We start from the raw sequence: 16,926 nt of genomic DNA, 5'->3' as shown, positions 1-16,926 counted from the left end.
ATTAATCACGACGTTTCGATTGCAAACACAAGCAATCATCAGTAAAAAAAATGTCCTTGCTGTGGTTGTCACACCTGATGATGATTGCTTGTGCTGCAATCGAAACGTCGTGAAGTATTTATTTAAAATGTTTTATTCTATATTTATATATAAAGTCACTTCCGTGACTTTGCCCAAAGAACCAAGAGGATGAACCAGAGGGCTATGACGCGCAATTGGGTGCCAAGTCGTCAGTGTCGTGAAAAGGAGCGCTTTGCGACATCTTGACAAACGAGACCCCCCCCCCACTCCCAGCGACGCGGGGAGGGGTGGCGGAGATTGCGAAATCACCTCCCCTGCCACAAAGACAAAGATCCCCCGTGTAGCCTGTAACAGACTGTTGGGGCAAGTGCTGTTAGCGAGCAGCACCTATCATAAGGTGATCCACTGACACTAACACACACACATACAAAGACAAAGATCCCCCGTATAGCCTGTAACAGACTGTTGGGGCAAGTGCTGTTAGCGAGCAGCACCTATCATAAGTGCTCCACTGACACTAACACACATATATACAACAACAATAACCGCCATTCGCCACTAAGTGGCGGTGACGTCACCACGGCGCCTGTGCCAGGCTATGTGCACGTTGAGGCCACGTGAAGTGTCGAACGCCCGCTGGCAGGAGGTCACGGGGCAGACCCAGGTGCCACGGGTCGACTGACTGAGATGACTGGCTGATGCACCACCTGTGCCCCCAACAACACACACACACTAACAACACACACAATATCACTCACAACAACACAGACACACAACAAAGATGCCCCATATAGCCTTAACAGACTGTTGGGCCAAGTGCTGTTAGCGAGCACCTATGAAGGCTGGCACGGCACACGAGGGGGTGGGTGGCCAGCACCACGCCCGACCGCCTTTGTCTCCCTAGTGGCAATGTTTACACACCGCACCAGGTACTCATTTGAGGCTGAGTCGACCTAGGGGAGCCCAGGACCGGTTCAGATAATCGTCGGGTAGCCAGGTTCATAGCACAGCGCGCTAACCGCTACGCTACCGCTCCCCATACGTAAACATACGAACGTGGCACAGCACACGCGGGTTCGATTCCCGCTCACGGCCAACACCAGTGACGATTATCTGAACCGTTCCTCCACTAGATTGACTCAGCCTCAATTGAGGGAGACAAAGGCGGCCGGGCGTGGAGCTGGCCATCAACCCCCTCGTGGGCCGTGCCGGCCTTCATAGGTGCTCGCTAGCAGCACTTTGCCCCTGCAGTCTGTTGAGGCGATACGGGGGATCTTTGTATTAGCGGCAGTGCCGTTACCACCCGAGAAGCCGTAATGGGCATTGCGCCCTTAGGGATTTTACGAGCAAGTGGCAATGAGGTCTCGAGAGTTCCTTGAATGTTCACCCAAAAGGCCTCTCGTCCGAGCAGCACCTCACAGGAAACGCACGTTGAGGACACCTACCACCCTCCACTTGACCTCGCCACCTTCAGGCCTCACGTCCACCACCACAAGTGACGAGCACTTCGCCAATAACCGTCACAGTTGGTAACGTGATGATCATTCGTGTATGTGTGTAATAAGCCTCCGAGTAAGGAATGGCCATCACCGGCAGAGGTGGTGATGTGGGGGTGACGTCGACAATCACCACACGCAATGGGGCCACTCGAACAATGACAAAGCCGGAGACTCGAGGAATGGTCGTCGGAACGTGACACGTTCCTTGTATACGATCCTAAACAGCTGGGCACATTTCACTCAGCCCGATGGAAAAAGGGCTCTAACCCAGACTTATGGCTTCATCTCAAAGGACAAGAATGGTCAGCTGCCACGAATTGTTACGTGAGCAATTGCCATATGAGCAATTATAGGAAATGTACCAAAGAGCCGGTCACGTTGGGATTTTTGGAAGGCCAAATGGCCGGGCTATGGAAAGGAAAACGAAGCTCGATTGAAAAACCTGGAGCCAGAGCCTAAAAAGTGCAATAATTTCATAAATTTCGGACCAAAAAAAACCCAACATCCCAAAGGGATATCAAAAACCTAAACGCAATGTTGGCCACCAGAACAGAACAATTATTGAAATAGTTAATCAGAACTGGTGAACAAGATGAGGGCACCGCACTGCTGATTTGGACTTCACTCACCCCAGCCGTAAAACTTGACTAAAATTATTTTACCAAGCCCACTGAGCTATATAGTTCTTTTTCAGAAGCGATCTGGCCACAAATGATAGCTCAACGATGTGATGTACCGTGTGTCAATGTATATCAGCCAAACACTCTCAACGCATGATTATAAATGTGGAGGGAAAACCCGGAGGACCTGGAGAACAATATACGCGAGCACGGGGAGAACATGCAAACTCCAAATATTCAGGTGTCAGGGTCGGAATCGAACCCACAACCTCCTGTATACCAGGCGAACTAGTTGACATCTCGCTACCGAAAGCTCGCAACCACAGCGGACGCTGTGACTTCCCACGCGCTGGTTTTCTCATACGCACCAATGGACAAGCTCACGAAACAAATTAACCAGAAGAAAATCACCATCACCTTTCGTTCATTATCACCGGGTTGTTCGACGCATCTGTCGCACGAGCAGACGCACAGAGTGGGTCACTTCGGCTCACGCCACACGGCTCACGCAGGAACCCATTGGTGAGATCGCCCCTCGTTGCGTTTTAACTCGGCATGTAACGAATCATCAGTTAGTCGATATACTATTTGTATGCGTTGAATCGTAAGATTAGGAGGCCACTGGAGCTATGCACTTTTAAATCTAGATCTGTAATTCATTTCTTTAGAATAGCTTTTTGTGCGTAGTTTATTGTCCTTCCCCCACACCTCTGATTAGCACGGTTGGCTACGTACAGTGCGAAAGAAGTCCAACATGCATACATACCATACACTGTTCCTGAAATGTAAATGGCTATCAGGGTCCAAGAAGTCCAACAAGGCACCGGGATATGATGCCCTGTGTGCTGAGGTCCTTTAAGAACCTGGGATTAAATTGACAGCGATGACTTGCAAACATCTTCACATGTCCTATATAGGACGGGCAACATCCCGGAGAGAATGGAAGCCAAAGTCATCACCATTCTGAAACTTAGAATGCCAGAAGACTCGCCCTCCAACTGCAGACCAATATCCCTCTTGTCCTCCAGGTTAATGGAACGTGCCGTGCTCACCGCACTCCCCTCGTTATCGACCCGCAGCTGCCTCCAGAACGAGTCGGGGGATTCCGAACCGACCGTTGCTGCTGCTGCTGCTGCCAACAGATCGTTGCCTCCACGGGCTTCCAGCGTCAACAGAAGACCGGCACAGCAACGATCGACCTCTCTTCTGCTGCTGCTGCCTATGAGACTGGTTTGCATCGTGGCCTGCTGCTGGCGATGGCCAAAATCATCCGGTGCCGTGTTACTCTTCAACGAATGGACGCGATGCTTTTAGGGTGCACCTCGCAGGTAACACACAGCCACAGGGCAATTATGAACAATTACCTCTCTCAAGGCTCGGCACTTGCACCGTCACACTTTAATATACGATATATAAAGTGACTTGCCATATACATCATCCTGCCAGTTCAGATATGCATATGACACAGCTCTTGCTGCGCAAACCTCGAGAATATTGCCTATACTCTAACAGCTGATCTGACTTTGTTGGATGAGTATATCTGTTAATGGACACCCCGAACAAATCCTTCCAACACCACCACCACAAGTGCTTTCCACCTGAACAATCATGTAGCAGATACCACCCTTGATGTAAACTTCTGTGGTAGCCCAGGGGTTATCATGGACAGAATCCTGACCTTAAAGCCTCACATCAAGTAGATCTGTGAAAAGACCAAATTAAGAGTCGCCTTGCTACAGAAGCCCGCAGCAACGAGCTGGGGCGCCTCAGCTGCTGCTGTGCTGCGAACTGCTGCCGCCCTCTCACCGTGCCACTCAGTGGCAGAGTCGGCGTACTCCAGCCTGGTCCGGGAGCTCGCACACAAAACTGCCGGATCCACAGTCAAATAACGCCATGCGCATCGTTACACTGAGACCGGATCCACAGTCAAATAACGCCATGCGCATCGTAACACTGAGACCGGATCCACAGTCAAATAACGCCATGCGCATCGTAACACTGAGACCGGATCCACAGTCAAATAACGCCATGCGCATCGTAACACTGAGACTGGATCCACAGTCAAATAACGCCATGCGCATCGCAACACTGAGACCGGATCCACAGTCAAATAACGCCATGCGCATCGTAACACTGAGACCGGATCCACAGTCAAATAACGCCATGCGCATCGTAACACTGAGACTGGATCCACAGTCAAATAACGCCATACGCATCGCAACACTGAGACCGGATCCACAGTCAAATAACGCCATGCGCATCGTAACACTGAGACCGGATCCACAGTCAAATAACGCCATGCGCATCGTAACGCTGAGACTGGATCCACAGTCAAATAACGCCATACGCATCGCAACACTGAGACCGGATCCACAGTCAAATAACGCCATGCGCATCGTAACACTGAGACCGACACCGATCCCTTGGCTCCCTGTTCTGGTGAACATTCCGCCACCAAAAATCTGCAGAGACGTGAAAACTGCAAGAGCACGTGTTCTTTACACGTGTTCTCTACACGTGTCAACTGTGTGAACTAAAGCCCGTGGTGGTGGTGGTCAGCGGACGGTATCGAATCTGCTGCATCTGACAGAAGGAGGCGGGAGGTGCGCGAGGTAGGTTGCATTTATGGCATTGGCTGAAATAATCCTGGCCTTGACTCGTGATGGCTCGCCAGTGACTCATGCCCAGATACAGGCTGCTGAGAAAATCCCAGAGCATGTTCTGGGTCCTCTTAAGCGGGGGTCATCGGCACGGAAATAGAAGTCTACCGTTTGTCGTGTTTGCTTTCTACGATGATTGTGGTCACAGCTCAGTGAAAAATGCAGAAGTACAAGGCACTTCCTGTCAAACTATCGGGTGACTAACAACAGCTGGGAGATAAAACGCCACACGCAATCTACGTATTGCATGCTCGTGCCTGGGTTTTGCTCATCAATTCGATTTATGAAACGTTCGAATAAGTCAAAAATTATGTTTTTGTACCGACGTGTTTGAGGTTTGAGAGCTCGGGGTGGGGGGTTGATGCTGCATGTCGTGACTCGGGTTGCACTCCGATCAAATGAGATGCCATCGTTTTTTTGTTATTCCCGTCCTCACCCCAAAAGAGGAAGTTTGAATGGCACGGGGAGGGGTGAGGGGGGTGAAAATGAGTCCTTTTGCAGAACCAGTCGTAAAACCAGCTTTAAAAAAACACACAAAACGACACAGACAGACGAACCGCACTCCTCAAGTGCACACGGGCAGAGTGCCGTCTCTCTGCGAGTGTGCTCTCCGGAATCGCACCAAACCAGCGAGAACGACGAGACAATCGAGAGAGCGCGAGAGAGAGCGGTGGCGTTGGGGCGAATTCATCCTCCTGTCAGCGCGCGGAGCGACGTGGCCGCGGCTGAGTGTCACCTCGGAAACATCACAAGACGAGCGAAAAACCACAAGAGACAACATCTGTGCGGCTCGTGGGATAGAACTTCCGAGAGCGAGCAAGCCAGCGGGGCGGGGGGGGGTGTGAAGGTCTTTGGTGAATTCCTCCCTATCCTGCCCTTCAAGCGAAGCGACCGCTGGGGTGGCCGCGGTCGAGCAAGCGAGCGTGCGACGCATCCGTTGGCGTTGACGCGGCCGGCCGCAACGCGGTGGCGGCGCCGGCCGCGATGGAGCCGTGCGGCGTGCGCTACCAGTACAGCGTGATCGTGCTGGGCGACGCCACGGTGGGCAAGACCGCGCTGCTGCGCCGCTTCGTGGAAGGCACGTACGGCGAGGAGAGCGATCCCACGGTCGGCGTCGACTTCTTCATCCGCACGCTGGCGCTGGGGCCGGACGCGGGGCGCAGGGTGAAGGTCCAGCTGTGGGACACGGCCGGCCAGGAGCGCTTCAGGTGCGCGCAGTGATCGGTCAGCTCGTGGTCTCGCGATGCGACGATCCACCCGGCACCGGCACGCGAGCGACCTCGTCGCTCCATCTCCGCGGTGAACGTCCAATCGTGGCGCTTTCCTCCTTTGGCCTCCGCTGAATTGTCCTTTGACCGTCGGCCATAGGCCCTTCTAGACGTTCGTCCTGCCCGAGGCAACTTTCATGAATAGTCAAAGCCACCTCTTTAACTTGCGCGTGTGGTCCTCTTTCATTCTCTTGATGAAATCCCAAACGTGCCGTCTCTCCTTGCTTCCTTGCACACGAGTGAGCTCATACACCCACGTACCAACACACTCACCTACTCACCCAGTACTCAGCCACTCGCTCACTCACTTAGTCACTCACCTTACTACTCACTCACACACACTCACCCACATATACACTGACTCAACCTCTCACCCACTCACCAAACCACTCGCTCACCCACGCACGTACCCACTGTCACAAAAAGACAACGCAAAAATCCCACTTTAAGTCTTAACAGACTGTTGGGGCAAATGCTGTTAGCGAGCACATATGAAGGCCAGCACGGCACACGAGGTGTTGGATGGCCAACACCACGCCCGGCCGCCTTTGTCTTCCCAGTGGCGATGTTTACACACCACATCAGGTACTCATTTGAGGCTGAGTCGACCGAGGGGAGGCCCACTCACCTCACTACAGGTCACAAAAATACACTCAGCCACTCACCCACTCACCTACCCATGCACTCCCTCACTAACTCACCTACCCACTCACTCACCCACCTACTCAGCCACTCACCACACTGCAGGCCGCATCACCTCTCTCTCTTTCTACTTCATCCCTTGCACTGGTCCACCTTGGAATTTCCTCCTCCCATCGTCGTCTCCTTTCCCCCCACCAAGCTCTGAGAACAGTGACCTTGCTCAACTCCATAAACGAATTCACCCTCATCCATTAAGCATTCAACAGCCACTGTTTGCTTGCTGGCTGCTGGGCGTGTTGGGCCTCAGGGCCTGTGCTCAGTAACCGCGATTACATTTGTAAGCTTTACGTTATTTAAAAAAAAAATAGGGATAGGTGTTTTTGTCTCCTAGTGTTTTGTGTTGGTCACTATGTAAACCCGGTGCGCTCTTGTTATAGATCACTGAATACAAGTTTGCCTCTCTCGCTTTGATAACCCAGGTCTCCCTGGATCTCATTTGATCGATATATTGGTTTCCCCCAATTTAATAGCGATTGCAGTGACATCGACACAATTTCCCTATAAACCCCTGCTTAAAAGTAAAACATCAATCAGGATTAGGATTTTGCCCCAGGTCTTTAACGTGTCACCACGACACATGGTAGAAAAAAAAAACCTAAATTACTGCCAATTGTTAAATCACCTCCACCATCATCACCATCGGCCTTGGCCAGTCCACTGCTGGATGACGACCTCTACAAGCTGCGATCACGCAATGCTATATTTTATACACGATCGAGGAAAGCGAATTACTACATGTAAATTGCCCACCTTTCAAATGAGATGGTTTTCAAAGGTCTCCGCGGTGAGTGATCCGTGTGAGCTAAAAGCAAGTCCTCCCTTGACGTGGCTCCTATTTACGTCGTTTCACTGTAACGTCGCCGACGAATTTGAGAACGTGATTACAGTTTGAACGCACTGATTGATTCGCTGCAGCGTTTTATCGAACAATTGAAAGAAAAGACCGCAGTCGCGGTGTGGGCAGCGTTACGCGATGACGCACAACGCCACAGCGACCCCGAACGCGGCCCACGATCCTCAGTGTTGACAACATCACCAACGCACCGTCACTCCTCAACTTCCCCGCACACCCCCAACCCCATACCAGGCCTCGATCTACGAATGGGTCCTCGTGTCAGATGAGTCGAGCCGAGAGTGTCGTCTAAGCGCATCTGGGACAGAGTGCCGGCAACACCATAGCCATTAACTCTGCCTGTTACAGCGTACACAACTTCTTTCGCTGCGAATTCTGCTGGAGTGTATGTATGTATGTAGAACTTATCTCGCTCCGTACGTAGCCAATGGGAGGTGCGGGGGAAGGACAACAAAAAGCTGTTCTCAAGAAACAAATGTAAAATGTAGTATATTGATGTAGTGAGTGTGTAGTAATGTAGTGTATAGTGTATAATGTAGTATATCGGATAGTGTAGTGAATAGTAGTGTATAGTGTATGTATGTTTAACTTCTTTCGCACCGTACGTAGCGATCCATGCCAATCGGAGGTGTTGCGGTAGGAAGGACAAGCGAAACGAAAAAATCAGTTCGAAAGAAATTCGTTTTCAATCCAGATTTAAAAGTGCATAGCTCACAGGGGCTTCCGAATATCAGAAGGAAGAGCGTAAAATCTCGAAACGCAATCTTAGTCACCATAACTGGTGACTATTCTGTCTTTGCGTGTGTTATTTATTTTCAGAATCAGAATATGCATTTATAATGGGGGAACCCGATAAGCTATGAAGCTCTTTTTCACAGACGGCCAATTCCTGGGTGAAACCCGGGCAGGTCGCGACCTTAAATGTACACGCACATCTATGTCCAGTGGTGTCACCAAAGACAAAGATCCTCCGTATATCCTTAACAGACTGTTGGGGCAAGTGCTGTCAGCGAGCACCTATGAAGGCCGGAAGGGCACACAAAGTGGTGGTTGGCCAGCACCACGCCCGGCCGCCTTTGTCTCCCTAGTGGCGATGTTTACACACACCGCACCATGTACTCGTTTGAGGCTGAGTCGACCTAGACGAGGCTCGGGACCGATTGACATCATCGTCGGCGGTGTTGGTGACCGTGAGCGGGAATCGAACTCGGGCCGCCGGGTTCATGGCGCAGCGTCGCGCTAACCGCTGCACCACCGCTCCCCACCACGACCGTCACCGCCGTCGCTTCCGTGGCGATGACGGGTCCCGTTGTGTGCCGCAGGTCCATCACCCGCTCCTACTACCAGGGAGCGGCCGGCGCCCTCCTCGTCTACGACGTCAGCCGGCGCCCGTCCTACTTGCACATCGCCGACTGGCTGGCCGAGGCCCGCATCCACGGGCCACCCAGCGGCATGGCCTTCGTGCTGGTGGGCCACAAGTGTGACCTGCAGGGCCAGGTGAGGGGGGGGGGGGTGTACGGGGCGGGCGCGCCACCGCCGCCTTGCTTACCACAGCAGCACGCTAATGTCACCACCACCACCACCTTCATTGCACAACCAGTTTTCTCACTCCACCGCCACCCGAACTATCACCACCCCTCATCCCACTGCTCCCACTCACACACCAAATACAAAGAGCCCCCGTATAGCCTTTAACAGACTGTTGGGGCAAGTGCTGTAGCGAGCACACCACCACCACCACCACCACACTCATCACCACCACCTTCATCCCACAACCAGTATCCACACTCGACTGCCACCCTTACTATCACCACCCTCATCCCACTTCCTTCAATCTCATCCAACCATCACCACACTCACCCAACCACTACCACCACCGTCACCTCGCTCACCCCGCTACTCCCACTCTCACCCTACCACCACCACCACACTCACGGCACCACAATAGGCAATATCAGTGTCAAGAGGTCATCATAGTCGATGCCAGTGGTTCACAACCGATATTGGCTGCTGTACCCCTTGTTGAATTTAGTTTCAACCGACTATCCACTTGCCTGACCCAACATGGTTCTGAGAACTACATTTATGAATAATGAACATCAATATTTTACCAATTGTCCATTGTGTGAGGTGTCCCTAACTAACTGCAAGCGAATAAAATAAAAATCACCGGTCGCTCTGCGCGCGTCACGTGATGAGTTCGCGCTCGCTGGTTACTCTTGGAAACCCGCATTGTTTACGATAAACGGGTTTATAAAGGTCGTTTTATATCGGTCCAGGTTACCATATCGACTAAAATGTTATCGTAGTTATTTTATATTGGCTGATTGACACATGACTATTCACTAATGACTCTCAACGATATAATGTCACACATTTATAAAATACCTCACGTACCCCCCCCCCCCCTCCCTGGGGCATTGCCACGTGGTACCCCCAGGAGTCCGCGTACCCCCGGTTGAGAACCACTGTTCTATGCCACTGACGTTGCCACAGCTCGCCATCGCTTCCTTCCGTCGGACAGTCTGGCGTCAACTGCCAGCCGTCTCTTTCACTGTCCCTCCCAGCATGCTCTTCTCCACGCTTCTTTGCACACTTTTCACATTGCGTTCAATGTTCCTTGTCAGTGCCCATATTTGAGCTCGATGTGCCAAAGGGAGTAACCCACACTGACGGGACACTGTCCTCTCTAGGCACACCGGTAGTAGGTTATGCTGCTTTTCATTATCCATTTCAATACTGGAATTATGAAACTTTTTGGGAAAAAAAAGTATTTTGATAACTGGAATATCTTTGACTTGACTTCTGTGAAACAGAGCTTTATAGCTCATCGGACTCGTCCAGTATGAATAAATATTCTGATTCTGATTGATTCTGATCTTATTCCTCTTCCTGGCATTTTCCGTACCCGTTCCTCTCGCGGAGCCACGCGTTCACTCCACAGTCCTGAACTTCCTGGTGCACCGCTCTCAACCACCTCCCTCGAGGGCCTCCCCCTCGCCACCCTACCGCTTCCTCCTCCTCTCTGTAAGGGAAGAAACCCGCATCGATGTTCTCCCTCCACGCTCTCTGTAACAAAACCGGCCCGGAGGCTGAGCGCCAGGGCGAGCGACGCACAATCAATCGGATGGTCGCGAGTTTAAATCCTCGTTGGGGGTCAACTCAGCCCAGCATCCTTTCGGGGCCGATAAAATAAGAACCAGCTTGTGGATAAATCAACAGTCATTGTCCTATGGATCAGCACAGAATCAGAATATTTTTTTACCATGGAGAAATCCGATGAGCTATGAAGATCTTTTTCACAGATGTCCAGTCGGGGCGTCTCAGACAGCTGACCGCTGCCACAGGAACGTGAAATTTCCACCACTGGTTGAGGGCTGTCAACGAGAGATGAGGACCACCTCAGCACGATATTCACCGATATTTGCTTTTAGAAGGGCACGGGGTCAATGATGACCCCTAAACAACTCGGAGGGCCCATAGAGTAATGCTGACCAGAGACGCGTGGGTACCAGTCGCACTGGTGCACACACTCGCACTCGCGCGCTGATTCGTACTGGAAATCGCTTTGAATTATTTTGACAACCGGATTATAATCAGGAGTCGAGAGATGCGACGCAAACAAAGTTATGTATTTATTATCATTATAATGTGAGGTTTCTCTGCAGGGTTGCCGGGCTCACCACTCTCCGTGACCGGGTGAGGAGCTCGGTAACCCGGGAGAGCCTCAGAGTCGAGCCGCTGCTCCTCCGGAACGAGAGGAGCCAGTCGAGGTGGTTCGGGCACCCGGTAAGGATGCCCCCCGGTAGACTCCCCCTGGAACTCTACCGGGCAGCAGCAGCAGCAGCAACGTCCCACTGGGCGAAGACCCCGGGGCCGGCCCAGGACACGCTGCTGCTGCTGCTGGCGGGACGACGTCGCTCGGCTGGCCTGGGAACGCGTGGGGATTGCCCAGGAAAAGCTAGAGTCTGTGTATAGTAGTGTATAGTGTAGTAGTGTATAGTGTAGTAGTGTATAATAGTGTAGTGTATAGTGTAGTGTATAGTAGTGTATAGTAGTGTATAGTGTAGTGTATAGTGTAGTGTATAGTAGTGTAAAGTGTATAGTGTAGTGTAGTAGTGTATAGTGTAGTAGTGTATAATAGTGTAGTGTATAGTGTAGTAGTGTATAATAGTGTAGTGTATAGTGTAGTGTATAATAGTGTAGTGTATAGTGTAGTGCATAGTAGAGTTTAGTGTAGTAGTGTATAGTAGTGTAGTAGTGCTGGAGTCCGTTGCCAGGAAATGGGAATGGGAGGTGTGGACCGCCACTACTCAACACGCTGCTGTAGTGTATAGTAGCGTATAGTAGTATATAGTGTAGTGTATAGTGTAGTGGTGCTAGAGTCCGTCGCCAGGGAAAGGGAGGTGTGGACCGCCACTACTCAACACGCTGCTGTAGTGTATAGTAGCGTATAGTAGTATATAGTGTAGTGTATAGTGTAGTGGTGCTAGAGTCCGTCGCCAGGGAAAGGGAGGTGTGGACCGCCACTACTCAACACGCTGCCGCCGCGACCCTCACCAGGACAAGCGGAATGAGAAACGAACGAACGAACGAATGTTATTTATCTTTTTGCGTGTCTCGCCCGCCAGCGTGCCGTGTCCCGCGTGGAGGGCGAGCGCTTCGCGAGCGCCCACGGCATGGCCTACGTGGAGGCGACGGCCCGGCGGGGCGTGGGCGTGGAGGAGGCCTTCGTGGAGCTCGTGACGGCGATTCACGCCCGCACCGTCGCCCTCGAGGCCTCCTCCTCTCCGTCGTCCCTCCCAGCCAAGCTGCCGCCCGGCGTCAGGATCACCGAGCGGCCCGATCGTGCCGGATCAACCCCCGGGCGCTCGTCCCGCCGGGCGGGACTCGGCTGCAGCTGCTGATGGCAGTGCCGGTGGGGGTGGGGGCCTTGGGCACGTGGTGGCCACCGAAAACGCAGCCCGCGCCAGTGGAATAAACTATTAACTTTATTTTTATGTTACCAGGTAAGGCACCACTGAGCTATGTAGCTCTTTTTCAGAAGCGACCTGGCTAGCAAAAATGATAGCTCAACGAAGTGGCTTATCATCATCATCGCGTGGAAATGTATAACAGGGAAATACTCTAAACGCGTGACGTTTATTTGAAATGTGCAGGGAAAAACCGGAGGACCCGGTGAAAAATGCACGCGACCACGAGCAGAGAGAGAGAGAGACACGAAAACTCCAAATATACCACAGGCGTCAGGGTCGGGATCGAACCCGCGAATTCCTGTATACCTGGCGAGGTAGTTAACATCTCGCCGTCGTGGCCGTGGGCCCTGGAGCAGCCGGTGACATGGGGCCCTCTGTCCAATGTGTATCCCGCTGCCACCCTCGCCCTGCCGCAGCCCGGCGGGTGGGCCTGCCCCACCGGCGCGTGGGCCTGCCCCACCGGCGCGTGGGCCTGCCCCACCGGCGAGCCTCAGCGCAGTTGCACTGCCCGCACGCTCCAGAGCTACGCCGCCCTGGCCTTCGCAAAACAAAATAAACCTTGGTCGAGTTCCCAACGTGGAAGCGAGAGGGTCGAGTTCACGTGTTTGGGGAATGGGTCCTCGCGTCAGATGAGTCCAGCCGACAGTTTTGAGTGTCGTCTCTCGGTGGCGCATCTGGGACACGAGTGCCAGCATTGGGGCACACCCTACCCCTGTCCGCAGTGCCACTGCTGCTCAGCGCCTCTGCTCAATATCACTCTGGAGTAGTGGGTTCCATTGACATTAACTCTGCCTGTTACCGCGTATGCAACTTCTATCGCTGTGAATTCTGCTGGATTGTGTGTGTATGTTGAACGTCTTTCGCGCCGTACGTAGCCAACCGCGCTAATCGGAGGTACTGCGGCGGAAAGAACAACGAACCAAGCACAAGACGCAATTATCCTTGTGCTTCGCCAACCTCACGCTCAAATATAAAAAGCCGTCTTGTGGACCCTGTTCATGGCTTACGTTTCATTAAATCATATGGCGTCCATTCTGGAAACTCTCGTCCCGCAGCCGCCCGTGCTGTCTCCGCCTTGTTATTGTTCAAGGCCAAGCTCAAGACATTCCCTTTTATTTCCTCGGCCCTTGACTGCCTGCCTCCCCCCATCAAATGAACACGCGGCGTCTGTACGCGCATTGAGGTGTGGTCGCATTTAGACACTATATTAATTAACATTGTTTCGTGTTAAGAGTTAGAGGGACAGATTTACGTGGTGGGGAATGTCCTTTTGTCAGATATTTGGTGAAAATGTGATCGTTTCCCCGTCACTCAATGAGCTTTTGCCCTGGACGTGATATTCAACTGCATCCGGTGGTGTGCATGGTATCACAGTAAACTGCATCTGGTGGTATAATGTCACCTAAGAACACGCACACTTTGAGAACCCTCCGTCGTACGGAGTGCTGGGTATGTGAGGTAAGGAGGGAATGCAGTTTGGTTCGGGTAAAATTAGCTGTGGACCTGTCCCTTCCCACCAATACCAACACAACCGACATTCGCCACAAAGTGACGGTGACGTCACCACGGCACCTTTGCCAGGCTAGGTGCACTTTGAGGCGACCACGGGAAGCGTAGAAGGCTCGCTGACAGGAGGCCTCGGGAACGACCCGGCAAGTGCCATGGGTTGGCTGACTGAGATGACCGGTAGATGACAGACCCAGCAAGTGCCATGGGTTGGCTGACTGAGATGACCGGTAGATGACAGACCCAGCAAGTGCCATGAATTGGCTGACTGAGATGACCGGTAGATGACAGACCCAGCAAGTGCCATGGGTTGGCTGACTGAGATGACCGCTAGATGACAGACCCAGCAAGTGCCATGGGTTGGCTGACTGAGATGACCGGTAGATGACAGACCCAGCAAGTGCCATGGGTTGGCTGACTGAGATGACCGGTAGATGACAGACCCAGCAAGTGCCATGGGTTGGCTGACTGAGAAGACCGGTAGATGACAGACCCAGCAAGTGCCATGGGTTGGCTGACTGAGATGACCGGTAGATGACAGACCCAGCAAGTGCCATGGGTTGGCTGACTGAGATGACCGGTAGATGACAGACCCAGCAAGTGCCATAGGTTGGCTGACTGAGAAGACCGCTAGATGACAGACCTAGCAAGTGCCATGGGTTGGCTGACTGAGATGACCGCTAGATGACAGACCCAGCAAGTGCCATGGGTTGGCTGACTGAGATGACCGGTAGATGACAGACCCAGCAAGTGCCATGGGTTGGCTGACTGAGAAGATCGCTAGATGCGCCAGCTGCACCCCCGACTGTGCCAACTTGCTACCACCACCACCAACACGTGGCGCGTTCCGGCTCGCTCCGGCCCATTTCTACCCCTGTCGCTAATTAGGCATTTTCAAGAACACGCACACACACAGGTACACACACGTAAACACCCAGACACACACACAAAGACAAATATCCCCCGCCTTTGTCTCTCCAGTGGCGATGTTTACACATCGCACCAGGTACTCATTTGAGGCTGAGTCGACCTAGAGGAGACCCAGGACCGCTTCAGATAATCGTCACTGGTGTTGACCGTGAGCGGGAATGGAACCCGGGTCGCCAGGTTCGTAGCGCAGCGTAGCTCTAACCGCTACACAAAGACACTCACGTAAACACGCACACACATTTCGATTTAAAGCTTTCGTGACTGCAAGGATTCTTTGGTTCTTTCGGTAAAGTCACGTAGAATGAGAATAAAATAATAAAATAATAAAATAAAATAACACAATAAAATTCTCACGACGTTTCGGCCACAACACAAGTGGCCTTCATCAGGTGAAGGGACGAGACTGTCTGGACTTTACCGAAAGAACCAAAGAAGACGCACACACATTTGAAGCTTTCGTGACTGCAGGAATCCATACTCTTTAGTTTTTTCGGTGTTGCGCCCGAAACGTCGTGATTTATTTTATTTTATACCTACGTGACTTTACCGAAATAACCAAATGGTACGCACACACATTACTCTTTGGTTATTTCGCTAAAGTCACAAAGTCACATTATTAGAAAGCGTCACGTGTAATCCATGCGTACGCATGATATTTTCTTCCTCGTCTGTGAACGGTTGTGGGCTTGGGTCAAACTGAATTTGAGCGACGGCACGATGCGAGGGTTACGTCAGCGCTGGACAGACGTGGCATGTCGAGACCGTGGTGGAGACCGTGGTGGAGGCCGAGCGATATTGAACGGTGAATTGACACTGCACCTGTTCCCACGAGACTGGCGATTACAGCTGAGCGATGTTCATCTCGCGATCTGCATAATCCAAACTGTGTAAATGTTGTGGATTTGTTCTCCGACACACCGGTGTGCTGTGCTAGTAACGAATTGGCATGTTCTGTTTACGTGACAACCCTTACTAATTAATTGTCTGTGTCGGATGGTGGCGGGTTTAAGAACACATTTATATTTACGCGACCTTACCCCCAAAAAAACCTGTATTATGGATAATCCAAACTATATAACTTTATCTATATACCAGATAGAGTACCTTCCAAGTTAAAGTTACGTATTTTTTTGTATTCAAAAAATTAAATTCACAGGTAAAGTATTGGGGTTGTTTTTTTGTCTCGAAGGTTAATACCCTGCTATAAGAAGAGTCTATACTGTTTTGCTCTATTTTGTTGAATGATGTGTATTATACATTGTAAATAAAACATATAAGTGAAACTGTTATTACGTAAGTAGTTTATAACGAAGCGTTACATCTCTATTGGGAATCCTGAGCAAGGCTGTTTGCCCACTTTTAGTCAACCGTGGCGATCGTGGTTTCATTGGGATTCATCAGTGACACTATGGGACCAGCTACATCACGCTCGTGTTCATTCTGTTTCGCTTATTCAGGACTCATCAGTTGCACTGCGGCGCTGCTACATTACACTTGTGTTCATACTGATTTCGCTATCATTGGGATTCATCAGCTACACTGTGGCTCTGCTACATCACTCTTGTGTTCGTACTGGTTTCGCTAACATTGATAATCATCAGTTACACCGTGGCTCTGATACATTACACTGGTGTTAATATTGGTGTCACTCTCAATGGGATTCATCAGTTATACTGTGGCCCTGCTACAGCACACTTGTGTTCATACTGGTTTCGCTCCCATCGGAACTCATCAGTTGCACTGTGGCCCTGCTACATTACACGTGTGTTAATACTGGTCTCACTCTGATTTAAAATCATCAGTTGCACTGTGGCCCTGCTACATCAAACTTGTGTTCATACTGGTTTCGCTATCAGTGGGATTCATCAGTTACACCGTGGCTCTGCTACAT

The 16,926-nt window shown here is 51.5% G+C and overlaps 1 protein-coding gene across 1 annotated transcript; it reads left to right on the top strand.

The window, feature by feature from the left end:
- Positions 1 to 1,312: 1,312 nt before the first annotated feature.
- LOC116953039 (ras-related protein Rab-39B-like) lies at positions 1,313 to 16,318 on the top strand. The gene is made up of 3 exons (XM_032972875.2): positions 1,313 to 6,008; positions 8,946 to 9,120; positions 12,255 to 16,318. Exons 1-3 carry the CDS (start codon positions 5,785 to 5,787, stop codon positions 12,528 to 12,530), a joined length of 675 nt encoding a protein of 224 aa, XP_032828766.1. The 5' UTR covers positions 1,313 to 5,784; the 3' UTR covers positions 12,531 to 16,318.
- The last annotated feature ends 608 nt before the right edge of the window (positions 16,319 to 16,926 follow it).

Source organism: Petromyzon marinus, chromosome 49, assembly GCF_048934315.1.
Source record: "Petromyzon marinus isolate PM22_M1 ecotype Great Lakes invasive population chromosome 49, UKy_Petmar_22M1.pri1.0, whole genome shotgun sequence".
NCBI lineage: Eukaryota > Metazoa > Chordata > Hyperoartia > Petromyzontiformes > Petromyzontidae > Petromyzon > Petromyzon marinus.
Note: the sequence above shows the minus strand (reverse complement) of the source record. Positions and strands in the feature narration are given on the sequence as shown.

Coding starts and splice junctions, on each gene's coding strand:
- LOC116953039 (XM_032972875.2), top strand. CDS start 5,785: ATGGAGCCGTGCGGCGTGCGCTACCAGTACAGCGTGATCGTGCTGGGC. Junction 6,009..8,945: donor GCCGGCCAGGAGCGCTTCAG/GTGCGCGCAGTG, acceptor TGTGTGCCGCAG/GTCCATCACCCGCTCCTACT. Junction 9,121..12,254: donor AGTGTGACCTGCAGGGCCAG/GTGAGGGGGGGG, acceptor CTCGCCCGCCAG/CGTGCCGTGTCCCGCGTGGA.